Here is a 17,420-nt window from a genome sequence, read left to right as displayed (position 1 = left end):
ATAATGAACATGTCCATCATTCCCAAAAGTTTCCTCCCACCCCTCCCGGCCCCCTTCCCCAAGCAACCACTGACCTGTTTTCCAAACATGTCTTTAATGCTACAAGGGCCCACATACCTCCCTTCCTTAGAAAATGGAGTATGATCAACATGATTGATCCTTTCCTTGATTCAGCATTATCACCAACACGATGGAAAGTGATGTCCTCAGATGTCATGAGGATGCATGATTTTTCTGCCCTCACTAAATGGCCCATTGTTGTGCTGGCATACTGGGCGGTTTCAAGTTTGGGAGTTTTCTCCCTCGCTGTCAGCTGTCTTAGAGCTTAGTTCCCAGCAGACAACTCTTGCTGCCTCGAACCCTGGCACACTAACCACCATCCTGTGACGTTCCCACTCCTCACTCTGCGACAGTGGTTCTCTGCTGGGAGTGATTTTTGTCTCCCAAGGGAAATTTGGCAATACCTGGAGATCTTTTTGGTTGTCATCATGGGAGCGGGAGTGCTACTAGCAGCTAATGTTTAGTGACTAGGGATGCAACTAAACATCCTGCAATGCAGAGTGCAGTCTCCCCTACAGAGTATCCGACCCAAGATGTCAATAATGCCAAGGTAGAGAAACCCTGTTCAGGATGACAAACCGATTGAAAACTCAACAAGGGGGCCAGGCACGGTGGCTCATGCCTAATAATCTCAGCACTTAGGGAGGTCGAGGTGGGTGTATCACTTGAGCAGGAGTTCGAGAGCAGCCTGGCCAACATGGCAAAACCCCGTCTCTACTAAAAACACACACACACACACAAATACAAGTGGCAGGCGCCTATAATCCCAGCTACTCGGGAGGCTGAAGCATGAGAATTGCCAGAACCCAGGAGGTGGAGGGTGCAGTGAGCTGTGATCAGGCCATTGCATTCCAGCCTGGGCAACAGAGCGAGACTCTGTCTCAGAAAAAAAAAAAAAACAAAAAACCATAAAACAAACAAACAAAAACAAACTATGAGGATTGAGTGATTCACATTTCTGAATCAACAGAGAGAAGGAAGGGCAGCAGGCTTGTTGAAGCTGGAAGGTCAGGGAGGTCGCAGACTGAAGAAGATCGTGGTGTGTCCCAGGTACCTCCATGCAACCCTACTAGAGGTGGTCTCTGGCTTCCTATGGACAAGCTCTAAGGGATCCAGCTATGGCGCACCACAGCCCAGCGTTCAGCAGCTGCTCAATGAATGTCTGCCAGGTGAGACCGCACCCAAAGCATTTATTAGGTACATAATTGTGGCAGCACTTGCTGGCCATGGAAGGCAAGGCAGAAGACAAGGAGCTGGAGCTGGTGGGAGGAAGCCATTAAGTCAGCCAGTGGCTGGGATGCAGCAAAGCTAGGCAGAAGGTAAGCGCAGACCTACCCCAGTACGTGAGGAAAATGAGAAGGACTGGCCATGTTAGGATCCAGTCCCAGCGCGACCAGATATGTCACCACCACATCACTTTTAGCTCCTCCCCCCACCCACAGAGACCCTATTTGCCTGTCATATAAAGAAGGTTTTCCCAAAGTGGTTTAGCCAGAACTGGAAGAGCCCCGCCCTGTGAAGGGATAGGAGCCTGACTGTTGCAGCTGCAGCCTGTGGTGGGGAAGCAGCAGCGGCCAGGATGAATCCCAGGTGTTCTAGAGCTGGATGGTGAAGTATGGATATGCTTTATTCGATTTCGCATTGACTTAAAGGTTTAATTATTTTAGGAGTTCTTGTGGACATTCCTGAAAAATGCAGGTAAGCAAAAAGAAGAAAACAAAGATCGCAAATGTGACCCTTTCACTCGGAGAGAACACCAGTGGAATTTTGTTGGGCATCCTTCTATGCAAGTCTGAATGTTGTGTAGACATTCTGCTTAAAACGAGGTGTGGGTGCTGCTGCCGGAGGCTTTATTTGCTGTGCCTGAGGTGGGCCAGAGATTTCACAGAGGACTCCCAGAGCACCCCAAGGAGACAACAGGAGTACTTGGAGTCAGGATGACTGGGTGGATTTAGGACTATGTTACTCTCAGGAGCCTCCCTGGATTAGCCCCAAATCAAGGATAAAGAGAGGCCTAGCTGAACTCTTCCTCCCAGAGCCCTGCTGGGAAAATGGGAGCCCCTTTGCTGCCCCCACTTACCCATCAGGCCCTGCTCCTCCCACTCATCTCCAGACTTCTGTCACATGCCCAAGTCCTGCTAACTGTTGTGTAAAACTGATAAGGTGGGATCCAGAGGACCTTGGGCCCCTAGGGCCCCAAGTCAGGAGACCTGGGCTCCAGGGCCAGTTGAGAGTGATAAAGAGAACAATACCTGCCCACAGGACTTGTTGCAATGAGATAAAGGCAGAAGTCACCAGTTGTGGTCAAATGGGATTTTTTCCAGCGAGGTCTCACGGACAGTGGCTTTCAAATTCTTTTTAGCAGCAGAGTTGTTGTAAAATACAATCTCATGTGAAACCCTAAAATATGAGACACTCTGGGTGAAGCAGAGAGAGGTGCTTACCTGCTCAATCCTGTCCTCATTCCTCCCTCTGAGGGATGCACCTCTGAGAACCCAGTTTAAAGAATTTTGCCTTATGCCAAAGTCAGGATTGAAGAGGCAAGCTGGCTGGGAGAAACTGGGAAGCTCCACTTCCCACCGCCTCTGCCTGGGTGGCAGCCATCTGAGCCTAGGCTAGCCCCTCCCCCTCCAAAGACCCACTGCGGGCTCCCCTGGGGCCAGCCTCCAGGATGGGTGGGGCACCTGAAGCAGCAAGTATTGCTTTTTTTTGGGCTGACCTTTCTTCTAGGCCTGAGACAAGTGGGAAGATAGGTGGGGCCAGCCCTGTCCCTGTTTCCCCTCAATGGAGTTCTCTTGCTCACAGCCTAAGGAAGAAGCGTGACTCACTTCCTGCCTCAGTCTGACTGCTGGAGTATTGTTCTCCCAACTGTGGCTGGCACTACCCAGTGTGGCCCCTACAAGTCTTAGTTCTTTGGTGGAGGGGAAGTCCCCACTTTGGGACAAGGCCAACTGGACTTACCTTCCAGCTCAACTTTGAGGATCTGGCTTTGTTCCTCCAGTTTCCAGTTTTTGCAGTGTTTCTAAAGGTGCCCGAATCGTACCTTTGAATGAATGGGATCGGCATTCATTAAATATTATCTCCATTTTATAGAGGAGTAAATTGAGGAAGTCTCTGATAAATTAACTTGTCTAAGGTGTCCCAGTAAAAAATAGTGCCCCAGGGATTTGAACCGGTTTGCTGATTTTCATCAGTTGCCTTAAGAATTACCATGATTTGGCCGGGCGCGGTGGCTCAAGCCTGTAATCCCAGCACTTTGGGAGGCCGAGACGGGCGAATCACGAGGTCAGGAGATCGAGACCATCCTGGCTAACACGGTGAAACCCCGTCTCTACTAAAAATACAAAAAAAAAAACTAGCTGGGCGAGGTGGCGGGCGCCTGTAGTCCCAGCTACTCGGGAGGCTGAGGCAGGAGAATGGCGTAAACCCGGGAGGCGGAGCTTGCAGTGAGCTGAGATCTGGCCACCGCACTCCAGTCCGGGCGACAGAGCGAGACTCCGCCTCAAAAAAAAAAAAAAAAAAAAAAAAAAAAAAAAAAAAAAAGAATTACCATGATTTAACCTCTCTGGGCCTCAGTTTCCTCCTATATAAAATGTAGACAGTGATACACCAAAGGTACTTAAAGGAAAATGTACTGTACCCATCTCATGGGGCATGTGGTGAGGATAGAAGGGGTTGACACAGGAAAAGAGTTCTCAATGGTGCCTGGCTCACAGAAAACACTCAGTGGATTTTTTTTTTTTTCTTTTTTTTTTTTTTTTAGACGGAGTCTCGCGCTGTCACCCAGGCTGGAGTGCAGTGGCCGGATCTCAGCTCACTGCAAGCTCCGCCTCCCGGGTTTACGCCATCCTCCTGCCTCAGCCTCCGGAGTAGCTGGGACTACAGGCGCCCGCCACCTCGCCCGGCTAGTTTTTTGTAATTTTTAGTAGAGACGGGGTTTCACCATGTTAGCCAGGATGGTCTCGATCTCCTGACCTCGTGATCCGCCCGTCTCGGCCTCCCAAAGTGCTGGGATTACAGGCTTGAGCCACCGCGCCCGGCCGATTTTTTTTTTCTTTCCATTACCCGGGAACCTGTGTTCAGGAGGCCACAGGCTGATCCTGTGCAGCCAGGTTATCTCACAGGAAGCGAAGAGTTGGGCACAGGCTGCTCTGCGACCTTGGAATAACCCAGCTTGGGAAGCTCTTGGCCACATTTTCCTTCTTTTCTTTCTCAGCTCAAGCAGCGTCGGCCTCAGCCAAGTAGCACAAACGTTTTCTAGGGCCCAGGGAGGGTGAGGCTCCGGCTAGTATATTGCAAGTAGCTTGGATTCAGGTTCTGCCAAACACCCCAGTCTCTTGCAGGATCTGAGGTCTGCTGGTTGTGGAACTTTGGGCAAATTATTTAAACGTTGTGTGCCTCAGTTTCCTTATCTGTAAAATGGGATTAATAATGTCAGCCTGACAGGATTATGTGGATCAAATCATGTACATAAGGAGGAGATAATATAAAGTGACTGGCCTGGTGCCTGGCAAGCGGTTGGTGTTTAAAAAAAACAAAAAGCTAAAAATATTAAAAGGAGGTGGGTTACTTCTGCTCATATATCCACCTGTCTATACAAATGCAGACGAAGTCGTGACTCCTCTAACAGTAGGCCCAGAGGAGGCTGGCCCTGCCGCTGTGCAGTCTTCCCTCGACCTTGGACTGGAGGACCCCAGGTCCGCCGTCCCTGGGCACTTAACCCGGTTAGGCTCAAACTCGTGGCCCAGGAGTGGGGAAGAGGGGGGCGGAGAGGGTCGGCTCCCCAAGAGTCCGGCCGAGGCAGGGCTCGGAGTGCCTCCCCCAAGCCTTTCCCCTCGGTTCCGAGTTCGGGTCTCCGCGGCCGTCTTCCCAGGGAGCTCGCGGGGCGAAGAGCCGAGCCCGGGTACGGGGGCACTGCAGCGGCGCCTCGTGCCGGGCGGCCGCGAGGACTTTGGGATCGCCTGCCCCACTTCCTACCTGCCCCTACCGGGAGTCGGAGGCAGCGGGCGCCCCAGAAGGCCCTGCAGGGCCGCCGCTCGGGGCCGGACGCGCTGGGGCGCACCGCGCTGGGAACGCGGCATGGGCGGCGGGCGGCCAGCCGAGCCGGAGACGGCGGTGGCGGCGGCGGCCGGGGAAGCGCGGAGGTGGCGCCGCGAGGGGGAGGGGCGCGGCGGCGGCGGAGGAGGAGGAGCCCCGGCCGCCGCCGCCGCCGCCGCTGACAGCGGCCCGAGTAAACAAGCCGCGCCGCCGCGGCCCGGCCGCTGCCCCCGCCTGCGCCGGAGCTGGAGCCCAGGCCGAGCCCTGCCCTGGTCGCCGGCCGGGCCGAGGCCGCGCCGCCGCGCCTCCCCGCCTCCGCGCCGTGACGCTGCCGCCGGGCGCGGGGACCGCGCCGAGCCCAGGCCCCCGCCGCCGGGCTCTTTGCTCGGCCGAGAGGCGCCCGAGCCGCCGCGGCGCTCGCCTGTAAAAGTTTCCCCGCCCGGGCTCCCGAGGGTAAGCAGCGAGGGCGCGGGGCCCAGGGCCCGGGGAAGGCAAGCGCGCCTGGGAGCCGGGCCGGAGGGGAGCCGGCCGGCCGGGCCGCTCTGCCCCAGGAGCGGGCTCCGCGGCCCGGGTGCCCGGGCCGGGGAGGGTCAGGGCACTGGCGCCGGTGCAGCCCCGACCCGGGTCCCCCGGGGCCCGGCTGCCCGCCAGCTTTCGGGAACTGGCTTCGGGGCCGGCCCCGAGGGTGGAGCTGCCGGGAGCAGACAGGGCGCTCCGCAGCCCACCTGAGTACGTCGGGCCCGTCTCGGACCCCCGGCCCTGGCCGGTACTTTTCCGCGTGAGGCCAGGGCGAGCCCTCTGACCTCAGGAAGCGCCTGCGGGGCCCTTGCTGGGGGTGGGATGGGGAGAAAATTCCGCAGGCGCCGGGTGCTCCCGCCTCCCCGCCGCCTCGGGGGCTGCCGCCGGCTCGCCCACTCCGCGGCCGCGTAGGGCCTGCGTTCCGCCCGAGGAGGGGAGGAGCGGCCGGGGGCGAGGCGGGGGATCCTTCTCCCGGGCCTCGCCCCCGCCCGCACACCTGTGCGGTGAGGACTAAGGTGCGGGATCCGCGGGCGCCAGCCGCCGGCGCAGGTAGGTCCCGGGGCTGCCTTCTGCCGCGGCCTGGCCGAGGCCCCTGTGCCTCCGCGGGGTGGCTGAACCGAGGGGCGGCCTGCTTGCCAGACAGGTCTGACGGCAGTCACTTGTCTGGTCAGAACCCGCTTTCCCATCATCCTCTACCCCATGGCCCCTGGGGTGCAGACCCTCATCCACCGGAGGGTGTTGGAATTCTTATTCTGACTTGGGAAGTGCGAGGGGAACCCAGGTGATGTGGCCTGATGAGAGCGGCTGCTGAGCAGGTGTGGACACAGCATAGGAGAGTAGCCAAGCCTGGCCTCTTCTCAGGCAGAGCAGCCCTCCTTTTACTATTTCCTATACTGGAGCATTTGATTTTAAAAAGGATTCTGTGGCTTTTAAAAAAAAGTTTGAAAACCGCTGGTCTAGCAGTTTTTACCACCAAGGAAACTGAGGCCCAGGGAGAGGAAGTGACTTGTTAAGATCATCCAGCAAATAGTGGGCAGGGACTGGGAGTTATAATTTCACGGGAGCTTCCCAGGGCGGGTAACAGGACCCTGCGTGGTGTCTCTTCTAGAGGAAGAGACTGATTGGGTGTCCGAGTGGCCCTCCCGTGGCCTGCTCTTGTGGCTGTGTCAGAGCCAGACCCCCAGTGTCTGGGAAACAGCAGTGGGTCCTGGGGTAAGGCGCAGTTTGAGTGACCCAGAGTGGCTTTCTGTGTCGGGAGGTTCTAGAGCTGGAGAAAAGGGCTGTGCCCAAGAACATAGCCAGGAAGAGCACCCGCAGCTCTCTCTGGCCACAGCCTGGAGCAGAGTCCCATGTGAAACAAGATCATGAGAAATACAGCAAGCCTCCAGGTTTGAGACAAACTGGGACTAGAGGGTGAGTCAGAGTCTGGGATGGGGGTGGGGAGAAACCCATTCATTCATTGTTTTCAGTTCTTACTCTTTTCGGGGATCCTCCCTTGTCCCGCATGCTGTGGCAGAGCCGTCTGTGGGGGTCTCATTTTCTGGAAGCCATCCCCACCCCTCACCATGGGTGGGGTTGTTGGATAGAGGGAGGCTGGCCCTCTTTCTTTGGGGGGACTGTTCAATTGCGCCTGAAGCCTGCTTTCTTTCCGAATGCTGCAAGGTAATTAAATAGTTGGTTAATCACTTTTAACGCCAAGCAGCTGCGGCTCCATCTACAGTGTGCTGGAATCTGGGCTAGACCCAGATGAACCCAGCCTCGATTTGGGGGCTCCAGCGGGACTCACAGCACTGTGGTTGGTGGTGGTGGGGGCAGGGGGACTAGTTGCGTGACATCTGGATCCAAGAGGCAGCTGTGGTGGCAGGAGGAGAGAGATGAGGCCCTGTACCTATGAGGCTCTGCCCCCAGGGTCCCACATCCTCTGTTAAATGAGGGACTTGGGAGGAGGTCCCTCCATCCCCTAGGGCTGGGGCGCCTAGCTGCCCAGCCATTGATCAGGCCAGCTTTCTGGAACCAACCACCCAAGGCACCATGGGGCTGTGGTTCCCAGGCCTGCCCTGGCGCCCTGTGAAGTCTGCCCACAGGGATGTGCAGGAGCTGTGTTGTAGATGTCTCCTGCCATCAGCTGTCAGGTTATTTTGGTCCAAACTGAAAATACTCCAGGAATTGTGTGTGGAGTACCCCCAGCCTGCAGGGTGGGACTGCAGCAGTCAGGGAGGCCGGTTGTGTCTAAGGGCAGCCTCTGGAGAAGTAGAGTTCTCTATGGTGAGCCTGCCTCTCTAGCTCCCCAGGACCTACGTGAGCTGGGGTGCCTTCCTTTTGGTATCCGGCAAAGAGTGGCCTTGGCTATGGAAGTGGTAAGGGTATCCAGGGACCTGCCGCTGCTAATGGAACTTGGCACTGATACGGGATACCCCCAGCAGCACTGCTGGGACCTCCCCCAGCTTCCCTCCTTCCTCCAGGGGCTTGGCTTCTGGCTAGTTAGGGGCTCTATGTGGGGACAGTTATGTGGCCCCGGGCAGAGAGGTCCCGCCGTCTGTTTGCTGAAGGAGGAAAAAACACTCGGACTATTGATTCAGCCTCACCTTGGCGCTCCTGGCTCAGCAGCCAGTGTTTGCCCTGGCTGCCTAGGCTCGGATTACGCAAGACTGGTGGGCGTGGAGCAAGCAAAGGGGCAGCTGGGGGCCTCCAGGCCCAGGCAGGGCAGGGCTTGGTGGCCCCAGCGTTCCCCAGGAAACAGTAAAAACGAGCCTGGGCCCCTGACTTTGCTGATAGAGCCATCTCAGCCATAGAGGGAGGTGAAGCCTCTGTGATCGCCACCCCGCACCCCCTCAGGACGTGGCCCATAAAAGTACCATCCCACCTAGGGTCACCCATTCTTTCTTCCTAGGAGCTGTGGGGCTTTGCAGATAACTCCCTATGGCTGAATCTGCTTTGCTGAACTAGGAAACCCTAGTGAGTTGTATAGATGCCATTAATTTAAAAACCTTGAAAAGCCAACATCTTATTCCTATGTAAAATGTACCTAGGTGATTTGGAGAATACAGTGACACAAAGAAGAAAATAACAATTACTTGTAATTCTCACCATCTTGAGAGAACCACTGTTAAGGTTTTATAGCGTGTGCCCTTCCAGATTTTGTTTTGGTTTGTATAAATATACATGTATAAATAGTTTTTAAAAAATAAAATGGGATTATGTGTACATACTGCTTTATAATGCATCTTTTTTACCTTGATCAGTTGAATATTTATTCATTTGTTGTTTCAGATTTTGAGTGACTCAGGGCTTGATAGTCTTCATCCTGCTGCTTCTGTTACACTTTTTTTTTTTTCGAGAGGGAGTCTCGTTCTGTTGCACAGACTGGAGTGCAGTGGTGCGATCTTGGCTCACTGCAACCTCCACCTCCTGGGCTCAAGCAGTTCTTGTGCCTCAGCCTCCCGAGTCGCTGGGACTGCAAGCACCTGGCTAATGTTTGTATTTTTAGTAGAGACGAGGTTGCACCACATTGGCCAGGCTGGCCTCGAACTCCTGACCTCAGGTGATCCACCCGCCTCAGCCTCCCAAAGTGCTGGATGACAGGAGTGAGCCACCATGCCTGGCCCTTCTGTTACACTTCTTACATTCTTGCATGGAGAAAGGATTGGGTGGGATTGTGAGGGCATCCATCTGTCCATCTATCTGACTGGCCTCGGGTGCTAGATTTCTTCTGGGGAGTACTTATTTTTTTACTCTTCTCCCCCAGATCTCATTTCAGGCCCCAGTTGAAACTTGAGGTGGGCAGGGCAGCGTTAGTGCATGGCAGGGGAGGAACTGACCCTCTTCCCCCTTTTCCCTTCTTATTCCTCTCAGAGTCGGCACTCCTCACCCTCCCGAGCCCTGCCCATCTCGTCCCCATGCCCCCACCAGTCAGCCCCGGGCCACAGGCAGTGAGCAGGCACCTGGGAGCCGAGGCCCTGTGACCAGGCCAAGGAGACAGGCGCTCCAGGATCCCAGCCACCTGTCCCCTCCATGGAGCTGAGGTCCTGGTTGCTATGGGTGGTAGCAGCAACAGGAACCTTGGTCCTGCTAGCAGCTGATGCTCAGGGCCAGAAGGTCTTCACCAACACGTGGGCTGTGCACATCCCTGGAGGCCCAGCGGTGGCCAACAGCGTGGCACGGAAGCATGGGTTCCTCAACCTGGGCCAGGTAGGTGTTGCCAGCGGGTGGGACCAGAGAAGACAGGGATTCTGGTACCAGGGAGCAGGAACTGTTGGCCTTGTTTGCTCAGGGGCATCTGGGTAGCTGGCATGTTCTGGGTGGCCAGGAGGAAAGCACAGGTGGTTCAGGCGAGCAGCATATCCCAGTGAGAGACAGTGCTCACGGTCCCTGCATGTTGCTGGGTCCTGGACAGGGAGCAGATGCCCCGCACCCCCGACCATGGCGAGCCTCTGGTGAAGCCATTGTCCACCCCCGTCCCCCGCCTCCCTGGGGACTGACAGATGGAAAGCCCAGCTCAGTCTCCCTGCTTTATTGCAGATCTTCGGGGACTATTACCACTTCTGGCATCGAGGAGTGACGAAGCGGTCCCTGTCGCCTCACCGCCCGCGGCACAGCCGGTTGCAGCGGGAGCCTCAAGTGAGAGTGGCCCCAGCCCCCTCCTGCTGCCACCCTCCCCCTCCTGCTCTCAGGAGCCCCTCTCGCCTCCTGCTCCACCCACACCATCTCTCCTCCACTCCCCCGCAGGTACAGTGGCTGGAACAGCAGGTGGCAAAGCGACGGACTAAACGCGACTTGTACCAGGAGCCCACAGACCCCAAGTTTCCTCAGCAGTGGTACCTGGTATGCGGCCTTCTCAGCTGCTGGGACCTCCTCCCCAGATGCACCATCCACCCACCATGAGCTCTTGGACAGAGGAGGCTGACTTCGAGGCCTCCTCTGATTCTTTTCCTTTCCTCCTGCTGGGCAGTCTCTTCTGGGCCCATCCTAATAAGCAAGCCTGGGGGTGGCCCTCCCAGAGTCCTCTACATTCCCATGGAGTCCAAACAGCCAGTGGCAGCCTTTCAGGAGCAGGGATGGGTAGAGGAGGAGGTTTTAGGGTGGCAAGGGGATTCTTCAAGTTGCCCCTAGCCTCACAAAACCAATCATCTCTCATAAGTGATGGGGTGGGTGTCTCTGCAGTCTGGTGTCACTCAGCGGGACCTGAATGTGAAGGAGGCCTGGGCGCAGGGCTACACAGGGCACGGCATTGTGGTCTCCATTCTGGACGATGGCATCGAGAAGAACCACCCGGACTTGGCAGGCAATTATGTGAGGAAGTGGAGGAGGGAGGCCGTAATCTGTGGTGAGGTGTGCCTAGGGGCTGTCCTGTTCTATCAGTGAGGTCAGCCTTCTCCTGATGGTGGCCAAATCCTTCTTAGGATCCTGGGGCCAGTTTTGATGTCAATGACCAGGACCCTGACCCCCAGCCTCGTTACACACAGATGAATGACAACAGGTAAGAAGTGGCAGGCTCCTGGCCTCTGCCTCCCTTCTCCTTTATTCCACTGAGGAACAGGGCTGAGCCTGGGTGAGATGTGCCCTGCCTAAAAGGGTGAGGTTTTTTCCACAGTCCTGGCCCACCTAGGGCTCTGAGGGAGGGCTTGGTCAGAGTGGAGATGGCCACAGGCCCAGTGGAGTGTGGGAGACGGGCTGGGCACTCGGGATGATGGGTGTCAGATGTGCAGATCCCTCGTGCTCCTCAGGCCACATCTGCTGGGCCCTGTTCACTCCATTCGTCCTACTCATGCTATGCACTTGGCCATGGCAGGCATGGCACACGGTGTGCGGGGGAAGTGGCTGCGGTGGCCAACAATGGTGTCTGTGGTGTAGGTGTGGCCTACAACGCCCGCATTGGAGGTAAGTGTGGGCCTGGGCCACCCTGTCTTTGGGAGGTCCCTTCAGTGGAATTTTTCCCTGCCCGCTTCCCATCTGGCTAATGCCTGCCACTTTCCCACTGTGGATCCTTTGATCACATGGCTGTTCTATGGAGGGTTCTCAAAGGGTCAAAGACTGAAAGAGTTGGACTCCTGTGGAGTGAGGGTTTCCTAGCAGGAGTCTCCTGAAATCCTCACGACCCATTGTGAGTCCTCATGTAGCAGATCCTTGATCACCAGGCTCCTTTGGGAACCGGAGACTCTTTCTGGTTCAGAACGTGTGGTTGGGGGCAGGAGGTGTTCTCTTTTCCCTTCTCTGGGTCTTGTCTTTGAAAGGCAGAGGCAAACGGGTAGTTGGGGGTTCAGGGTTTCCCAGCATCAGCCTCCACCTTCCCCTGCTCATCCCCTGGGGTGCAGGGCTGGGTGTGCTCCTTGGGGTGGGAGCCCTGACAGCTGGACCCACGCAGCATCCCTCTTCATGCCCCCTCTTCATGGCCAGGGGTGCGCATGCTGGATGGCGAGGTGACAGATGCAGTGGAGGCACGCTCGCTGGGCCTGAACCCCAACCACATCCACATCTACAGTGCTAGCTGGGGCCCCGAGGATGACGGCAAGACAGTGGATGGGCCAGCCCGCCTCGCTGAGGAGGCCTTCTTCCGTGGGGTTAGCCAGGTGAGGTGGGGATCGGTCCAGCCCATGGGGGCAGGCTGGGTGTTTTTTTTGGTTTATTCTCATGTTTAACTTTACACAAAGCATCTTTATTGAAACATTAAGGGACAAAAGAATAGTAAAGTGCATATACCACTTGTACTTGGCTAATTAAAAAACAAATTTTTTTTAGAGATGAGGTCTTGCTATGTTACCCAGGCTGGTCTTGAACTCCTGGCCTCAAGCAATCCTCCCGCCTTGGTCTTCTGGTCTGATTTTTTGTGTGTCTAGATAGACATATTTGGATACACACTTGATCCACCAGGGATCTCACAGGGGACAGGAGGTTCCCAGAGAATGAGGCCCCAGCCTTCCCAGTTCTCCAGCAGTGTCCTGCCAACCCTCCCTCAAGTCCCAATCTTGAATGACCCCAGCCCACTCTGTCCACAGGGCCGAGGGGGGCTGGGCTCCATCTTTGTCTGGGCCTCGGGGAACGGGGGCCGGGAACATGACAGCTGCAACTGCGACGGCTACACCAACAGTATCTACACGCTGTCCATCAGCAGCGCTACGCAGTTTGGCAACGTGCCCTGGTACAGTGAGGCCTGCTCATCCACACTGGCCACGACCTACAGCAGTGGCAACCAGAATGAGAAGCAGATCGTGAGTCTTACCTGGGCTTGGGGGCTGGGGAAATGGGGCTGCTGGCTGGCTTTGCCCAGCACCCTCTTTTGGAGGCTGTCTGCCTCCACCCCCATGTGGCTGGGTGATAGTGGCTCAGGCATCATGGAACGTGAACTCTGAGGCTCTCTAAGTTCTTGGAGGCGGTGGAGCCATCTCTGAAGCCTTTGAAAAGCCTAGTCTCTCCCTAAAAACATACATTGTTCTTATTCATCTCCAACTGCTAGTTGAACCCCCTTATTCCTTTGGAAAATGAGGCCCAGGAGGGGCTCATCATTAGCCTGTCCACAGCAAGTTAGCAGGGCAGCAGCTGGGACCCAGGGGTCTTGGCCCTGGCTTCTCATACCATCTGTGGTGCCCAGGGCCTGTATGCAGAGGGAGGGTAGGCAAGTGACTCCTCTAGCCCCCTCCACCCATCATAGGCCCCAATATGATTATCTTCCTGGCAGGTGACGACTGACTTGCGGCAGAAGTGCACAGAGTCTCACACGGGCACCTCAGCCTCTGCCCCCTTAGCAGCTGGCATCATTGCTCTCACCCTGGAGGCCAAGTAAGTGGGTGGGGGCCAGGGGCAACCCTGTCCCTACCAGCACGCTCTGTAGGGCAGCCCTTAGTCTCCAGCTGCTCCCAAAAAAGACTGATCCCTGACCTCTTCCTTCCTTCTTTGCAGTAAGAACCTCACATGGCGGGACATGCAGCACCTGGTGGTACAGACCTCGAAGCCAGCCCACCTCAACGCCAATGACTGGGCCACCAATGGTGTGGGCCGGAAAGGTGAGGACAGGCTGGCCCGGCAGGCTGGATGTGGAGTTAGGTGGAAGGCACTCTGTGCCTCACAGCTGACCTCACCTTCCCTGTTCCCACAGTGAGCCACTCGTATGGCTACGGGCTTTTGGATGCAGGCGCCATGGTGGCCCTGGCCCAGAATTGGACCACCGTGGGCCCCCAGCGGAAGTGCATCATCGACATCCTCATGGAGCCCAAGTGAGGGCTGGACCCAGGCTGGGAGGGGGCCAGTGGGACCAGAGTCGCAGGGGGTGCCTGCTGGTCCCTCTGGGCCAGGCTGACCATCATGGTGCTCTCCTGCACAGAGACATCGGGAAACGGCTCGAGGTGCGGAAGACCGTGACCGCGTGCCTGGGCGAGCCCAACCACATCACTCGGCTGGAGCACGCTCAGGCGCGGCTCACCCTGTCCTATAATCGCCGTGGCGACCTGGCCATCCACATGGTCAGCCCCATGGGCACCCGCTCCACCCTGCTGGCAGCCAGGTGCTTGCTCTGTCCCTGCCCGCCCTGCCCATCGCCTCCTCTCTCAGCCCGCGTGCTTGCCTTTGCTCGCTCACACGGCCCAGGGGGCGCTGAGTGCTACTCAGTGGGGCACTCTTGGCATTTTGGGAGGGACAGTTTTGTCCTGTGGGACTGTCCCATGTTGCAGGAATCCCTGGCTTGCACCTATTTAATGTCAGTAGTGTGCCCCACCTTGTGCAGTGCCTGTGTATCTTTCTAGAATCCCCCGGTTGAGCATGTCTGGCTCGCTGGGAAACAAGCCAGCAGGCACTTCTGGTCCCATGGGGTTGGTCTGCGTGGAGGAAGGGTGTGTGGCCTATGTGCTGTGGGTTAGATGTCCCTAGCTTGGGGTCCCCCAGAGGCCTCAGGGCTGTATGCACTCCCCTCCCCAGGCCACATGACTACTCCGCAGATGGGTTTAATGACTGGGCTTTCATGACAACTCATTCCTGGGATGAGGATCCCTCTGGCGAGTGGGTCCTAGAGATTGAAAACACCAGCGAAGCCAACAACTATGGTACTGGGGGCACTTGAGGGGTAGGGGTACGAGGTGGAGGGCTGGCAGGATCTAGGGCACTGGGCGTGGTGCCAGCACTGTCCAACTCTTGCCTCCTCACCACTCTGCAACAGGGACACTGACAAAGTTCACCCTCGTACTCTATGGCACTGCCCCTGAGGGGCTGCCCATACCTCCAGAAAGCAGTGGCTGCAAGACCCTCACGTCCAGTCAGGCTTGTGTGGGTCAGTAGTGGGTGCTGTTGGGCTTTGGGGGCCTGAGTCTGCGGGGATGGTGGGTGCCTGTCCTGAAGCCCAGCTCTAAGAGAAAAAAGTCTCAAGAGACCTAGGGCCCCTGGGGCTCTTGGGATGACCACAGTTCTGGGGCTGGGGGATCTTGGGGATGTGGTGACTTGGCTTGGGGCTGCTATGGTCCTGGGGCTACAGTCTGTTTAGCTGACACACACTCGCCCTCTCTCCCATGCCGGCAGTGTGCGAGGAAGGCTTCTCCCTGCACCAGAAGAGCTGTGTCCAGCACTGCCCTCCAGGCTTCGCCCCCCAAGTCCTCGATACACACTATAGCACCGAGAATGATGTGGAGACCATCCGGGCCAGCGTCTGCGCCCCCTGCCACGCCTCATGTGCCACATGCCAGGGGCCGGCCCCGACAGACTGCCTCAGCTGCCCCAGCCATGCCTCCTTGGACCCTGTGGAGCAGACTTGCTCCCGGCAAAGCCAGAGCAGCCGAGAGTCCCCGCCACAGCAGCAGCCACCCCGGCTGCCCCCAGAGATGGAGGCGGGGCCGCGGCTGCGCGCAGGGCTGCTGCCCTCACACCTGCCGGAGGTGGTGGCCGGCCTCAGCTGCGCCTTCATCGTGCTGGTCTTCGTCACTGTCTTCCTGGTCCTGCAGCTGCGCTCTGGCTTTAGCTTCCGGGGGGTCAAGGTGTACACCATGGACCGTGGCCTCATCTCCTACAAGGGGCTGCCCCCTGAAGCCTGGCAGGAGGAGTGCCCGTCCGACTCAGAAGAGGATGAGGGCCGGGGCGAGAGGACCGCCTTTATCAAAGACCAGAGCGCCCTCTGATGAGCCCACTGCCCACCCCCTCAAGCCAATCCCCTCCTTGGGCACTTTTTAATTCACCAAAGTATTTTTTTATCTTGGGACTGGGTTTGGACCCCAGCTGGGAGGCAAGAGGGGTAGAGACTGCTTCCCTTCCTACCCTCAGGCCCATCTGGCCACCTGAGGTGGGCCCAGGACCAGCTGGGGTGCGGGGAGGGCCGTACCCCACCCTCAGCACCCCCTCCATGTGGAGAAAGGAGTGAAACCTTTAGGGCAGCTTGCCCAGGCCCAGGCCCAGGCCCAGGCCCCGGCCCCAGCCAGAGTTCCTGCGGAGTGAAGAGGGGCAGCCTTTGCTTGTTGGGATTCCTGACCCAGGCCGCAGCTCTTGCCCTTCCCTGTCCCTCTAAAGCAATAATGGTCCCATCCAGGCAGTCGGGGGCTGGCCTAGGAGGTATCTGAGGGAGGAGGCCACCTCTCCAAGGGCTTCTGCACCCTCCACCTTGTCCCCCAGCTCTGGTGAGTCTTGGCGGCGGCAGCCATCATACGAAGGGACCAAGGCAAGGCAGGTGCCTCCAGGTGTGCAAGTGGCATGTTGGCCTGTGGCCTGTGTCCCATGACCCACCCCTGTGCTCCGTGCCTCCACCACCACTGGCCACCAGGCTGGCGCAGCCAAGGCTGAAATTCTGGCTGAAGCCTGTGCTGGTGTCCTGACCATCCTCCCCTCTTTTGCACCTGCCTCTCCTGTCAGGGCCCAAGTCCCTGTTTTCTGAGCCCGGGCTGCCTGGGCTGTTGGCACTCACAGACCTGGAGCCCCTGGGTGGATGGTGGGGAGGGGCAGTGGCCCAGCCAGCCTCTCTGGCCTCCCACCCAATGCTGCTTTCCCCTGTGGGGATCTCAGGGGCTGTTTGAGGATATATTTTCACTTTGTGATTATTTCACTTTAGACGCTGATGATTTGTTTTTGTATTTTTAATGGGGGTAGCAGCTGGACTACCCACCTTCTCACACCCACCGTCCGCCCTGCTCCTCCCTGGCTGCCCTGGCCCTGAGGTGTGGGGGCTGCAGCATGTTGCTGAGGAGTGAGGAATAGTTGAGCCCCAAGTCCTGAAGAGGCAGGCCAGCCAGGCGGGCTCAAGGAAAGGGGGTCCCAGTGGGAGGGGCCGGCTGACATCTGTGTTTCAAGTGGGGCTCACCATGCCAGGGGCTCATAGGTCACTGGCTCTCCAAGTGCCAGGGGTAGGCAGGTGGTGGCACTTAGCCCCCTCCAACACTGTGCCCTGGTGGAGAAAGCACTGACCTGTCATGCCCCCCTCAAACCTCCTCTTCTGACGTGCCTTTTGCACCCCTCCCATTAGGACAATCAGTCCCCTCCCATCTGGGAGCCTCCTTTTCTTTCTCTCCCCTAGCCATTCCTGGTACCCAGCCACCTGCCCAGGGGTGCCCCCTCCTCTCCCATCCCCCTACCCTCGTGGCCAGCCCGGCTGGTTTTGTAAGATACTGGGTTGGTGCACAGTGATTTTTTTCTTGTAATTTAAACAGGCCCAGCATTGTTGGTTCTATTTAATGGACACGAGATAATGTTAGAGGTTTTAAAGTGATTAAACGTGCAGACTATGCAAACCAGGCCCAGTCTCCAGTGTGGTACCATTGCTCCTGCATCGCAGCTGAGGATGGGGGCCAGTTAGGCCCACACAGTGGCCTGCCTGCCTGGATGTGGGCCCCAGTCAGAAGGCCAAA

The 17,420-nt window shown here is 57.4% G+C and overlaps 1 protein-coding gene across 5 annotated transcripts; it reads left to right on the top strand.

Moving 5' to 3' along the window:
• The first annotated feature begins 1,549 nt into the window (after positions 1-1,549).
• Positions 1,550-17,307, top strand: FURIN (furin, paired basic amino acid cleaving enzyme). 5 transcript variants are annotated; one of them, XM_030930536.1, is made up of 16 exons: positions 1,550-1,673; positions 9,469-9,804; positions 10,135-10,233; positions 10,342-10,437; positions 10,777-10,905; positions 11,016-11,092; positions 11,405-11,493; positions 12,010-12,182; positions 12,609-12,821; positions 13,289-13,389; positions 13,510-13,613; positions 13,706-13,823; positions 13,931-14,110; positions 14,521-14,645; positions 14,759-14,869; positions 15,115-17,307. In XM_030930536.1, exons 2-16 carry the CDS (start codon positions 9,628-9,630, stop codon positions 15,705-15,707), a joined length of 2,385 nt encoding a protein of 794 aa, XP_030786396.1. In that variant the 5' UTR covers positions 1,550-1,673; positions 9,469-9,627; the 3' UTR covers positions 15,708-17,307. The 5 variants fall into 5 exon arrangements, with proteins under 5 accessions (XP_030786396.1, XP_030786395.1, XP_010383092.1 ...); XM_030930535.1 differs by lacking the exon at positions 1,550-1,673 and adding an exon at positions 5,286-5,550; XM_010384790.2 differs by lacking the exon at positions 1,550-1,673 and adding an exon at positions 5,689-6,165.
• Positions 17,308-17,420: the final 113 nt, after the last annotated feature.

This window comes from Rhinopithecus roxellana, chromosome 5, assembly GCF_007565055.1.
Source record: "Rhinopithecus roxellana isolate Shanxi Qingling chromosome 5, ASM756505v1, whole genome shotgun sequence".
NCBI lineage: Eukaryota > Metazoa > Chordata > Mammalia > Primates > Cercopithecidae > Rhinopithecus > Rhinopithecus roxellana.
This window is presented reverse-complemented; position numbering and strand designations above follow the sequence as displayed.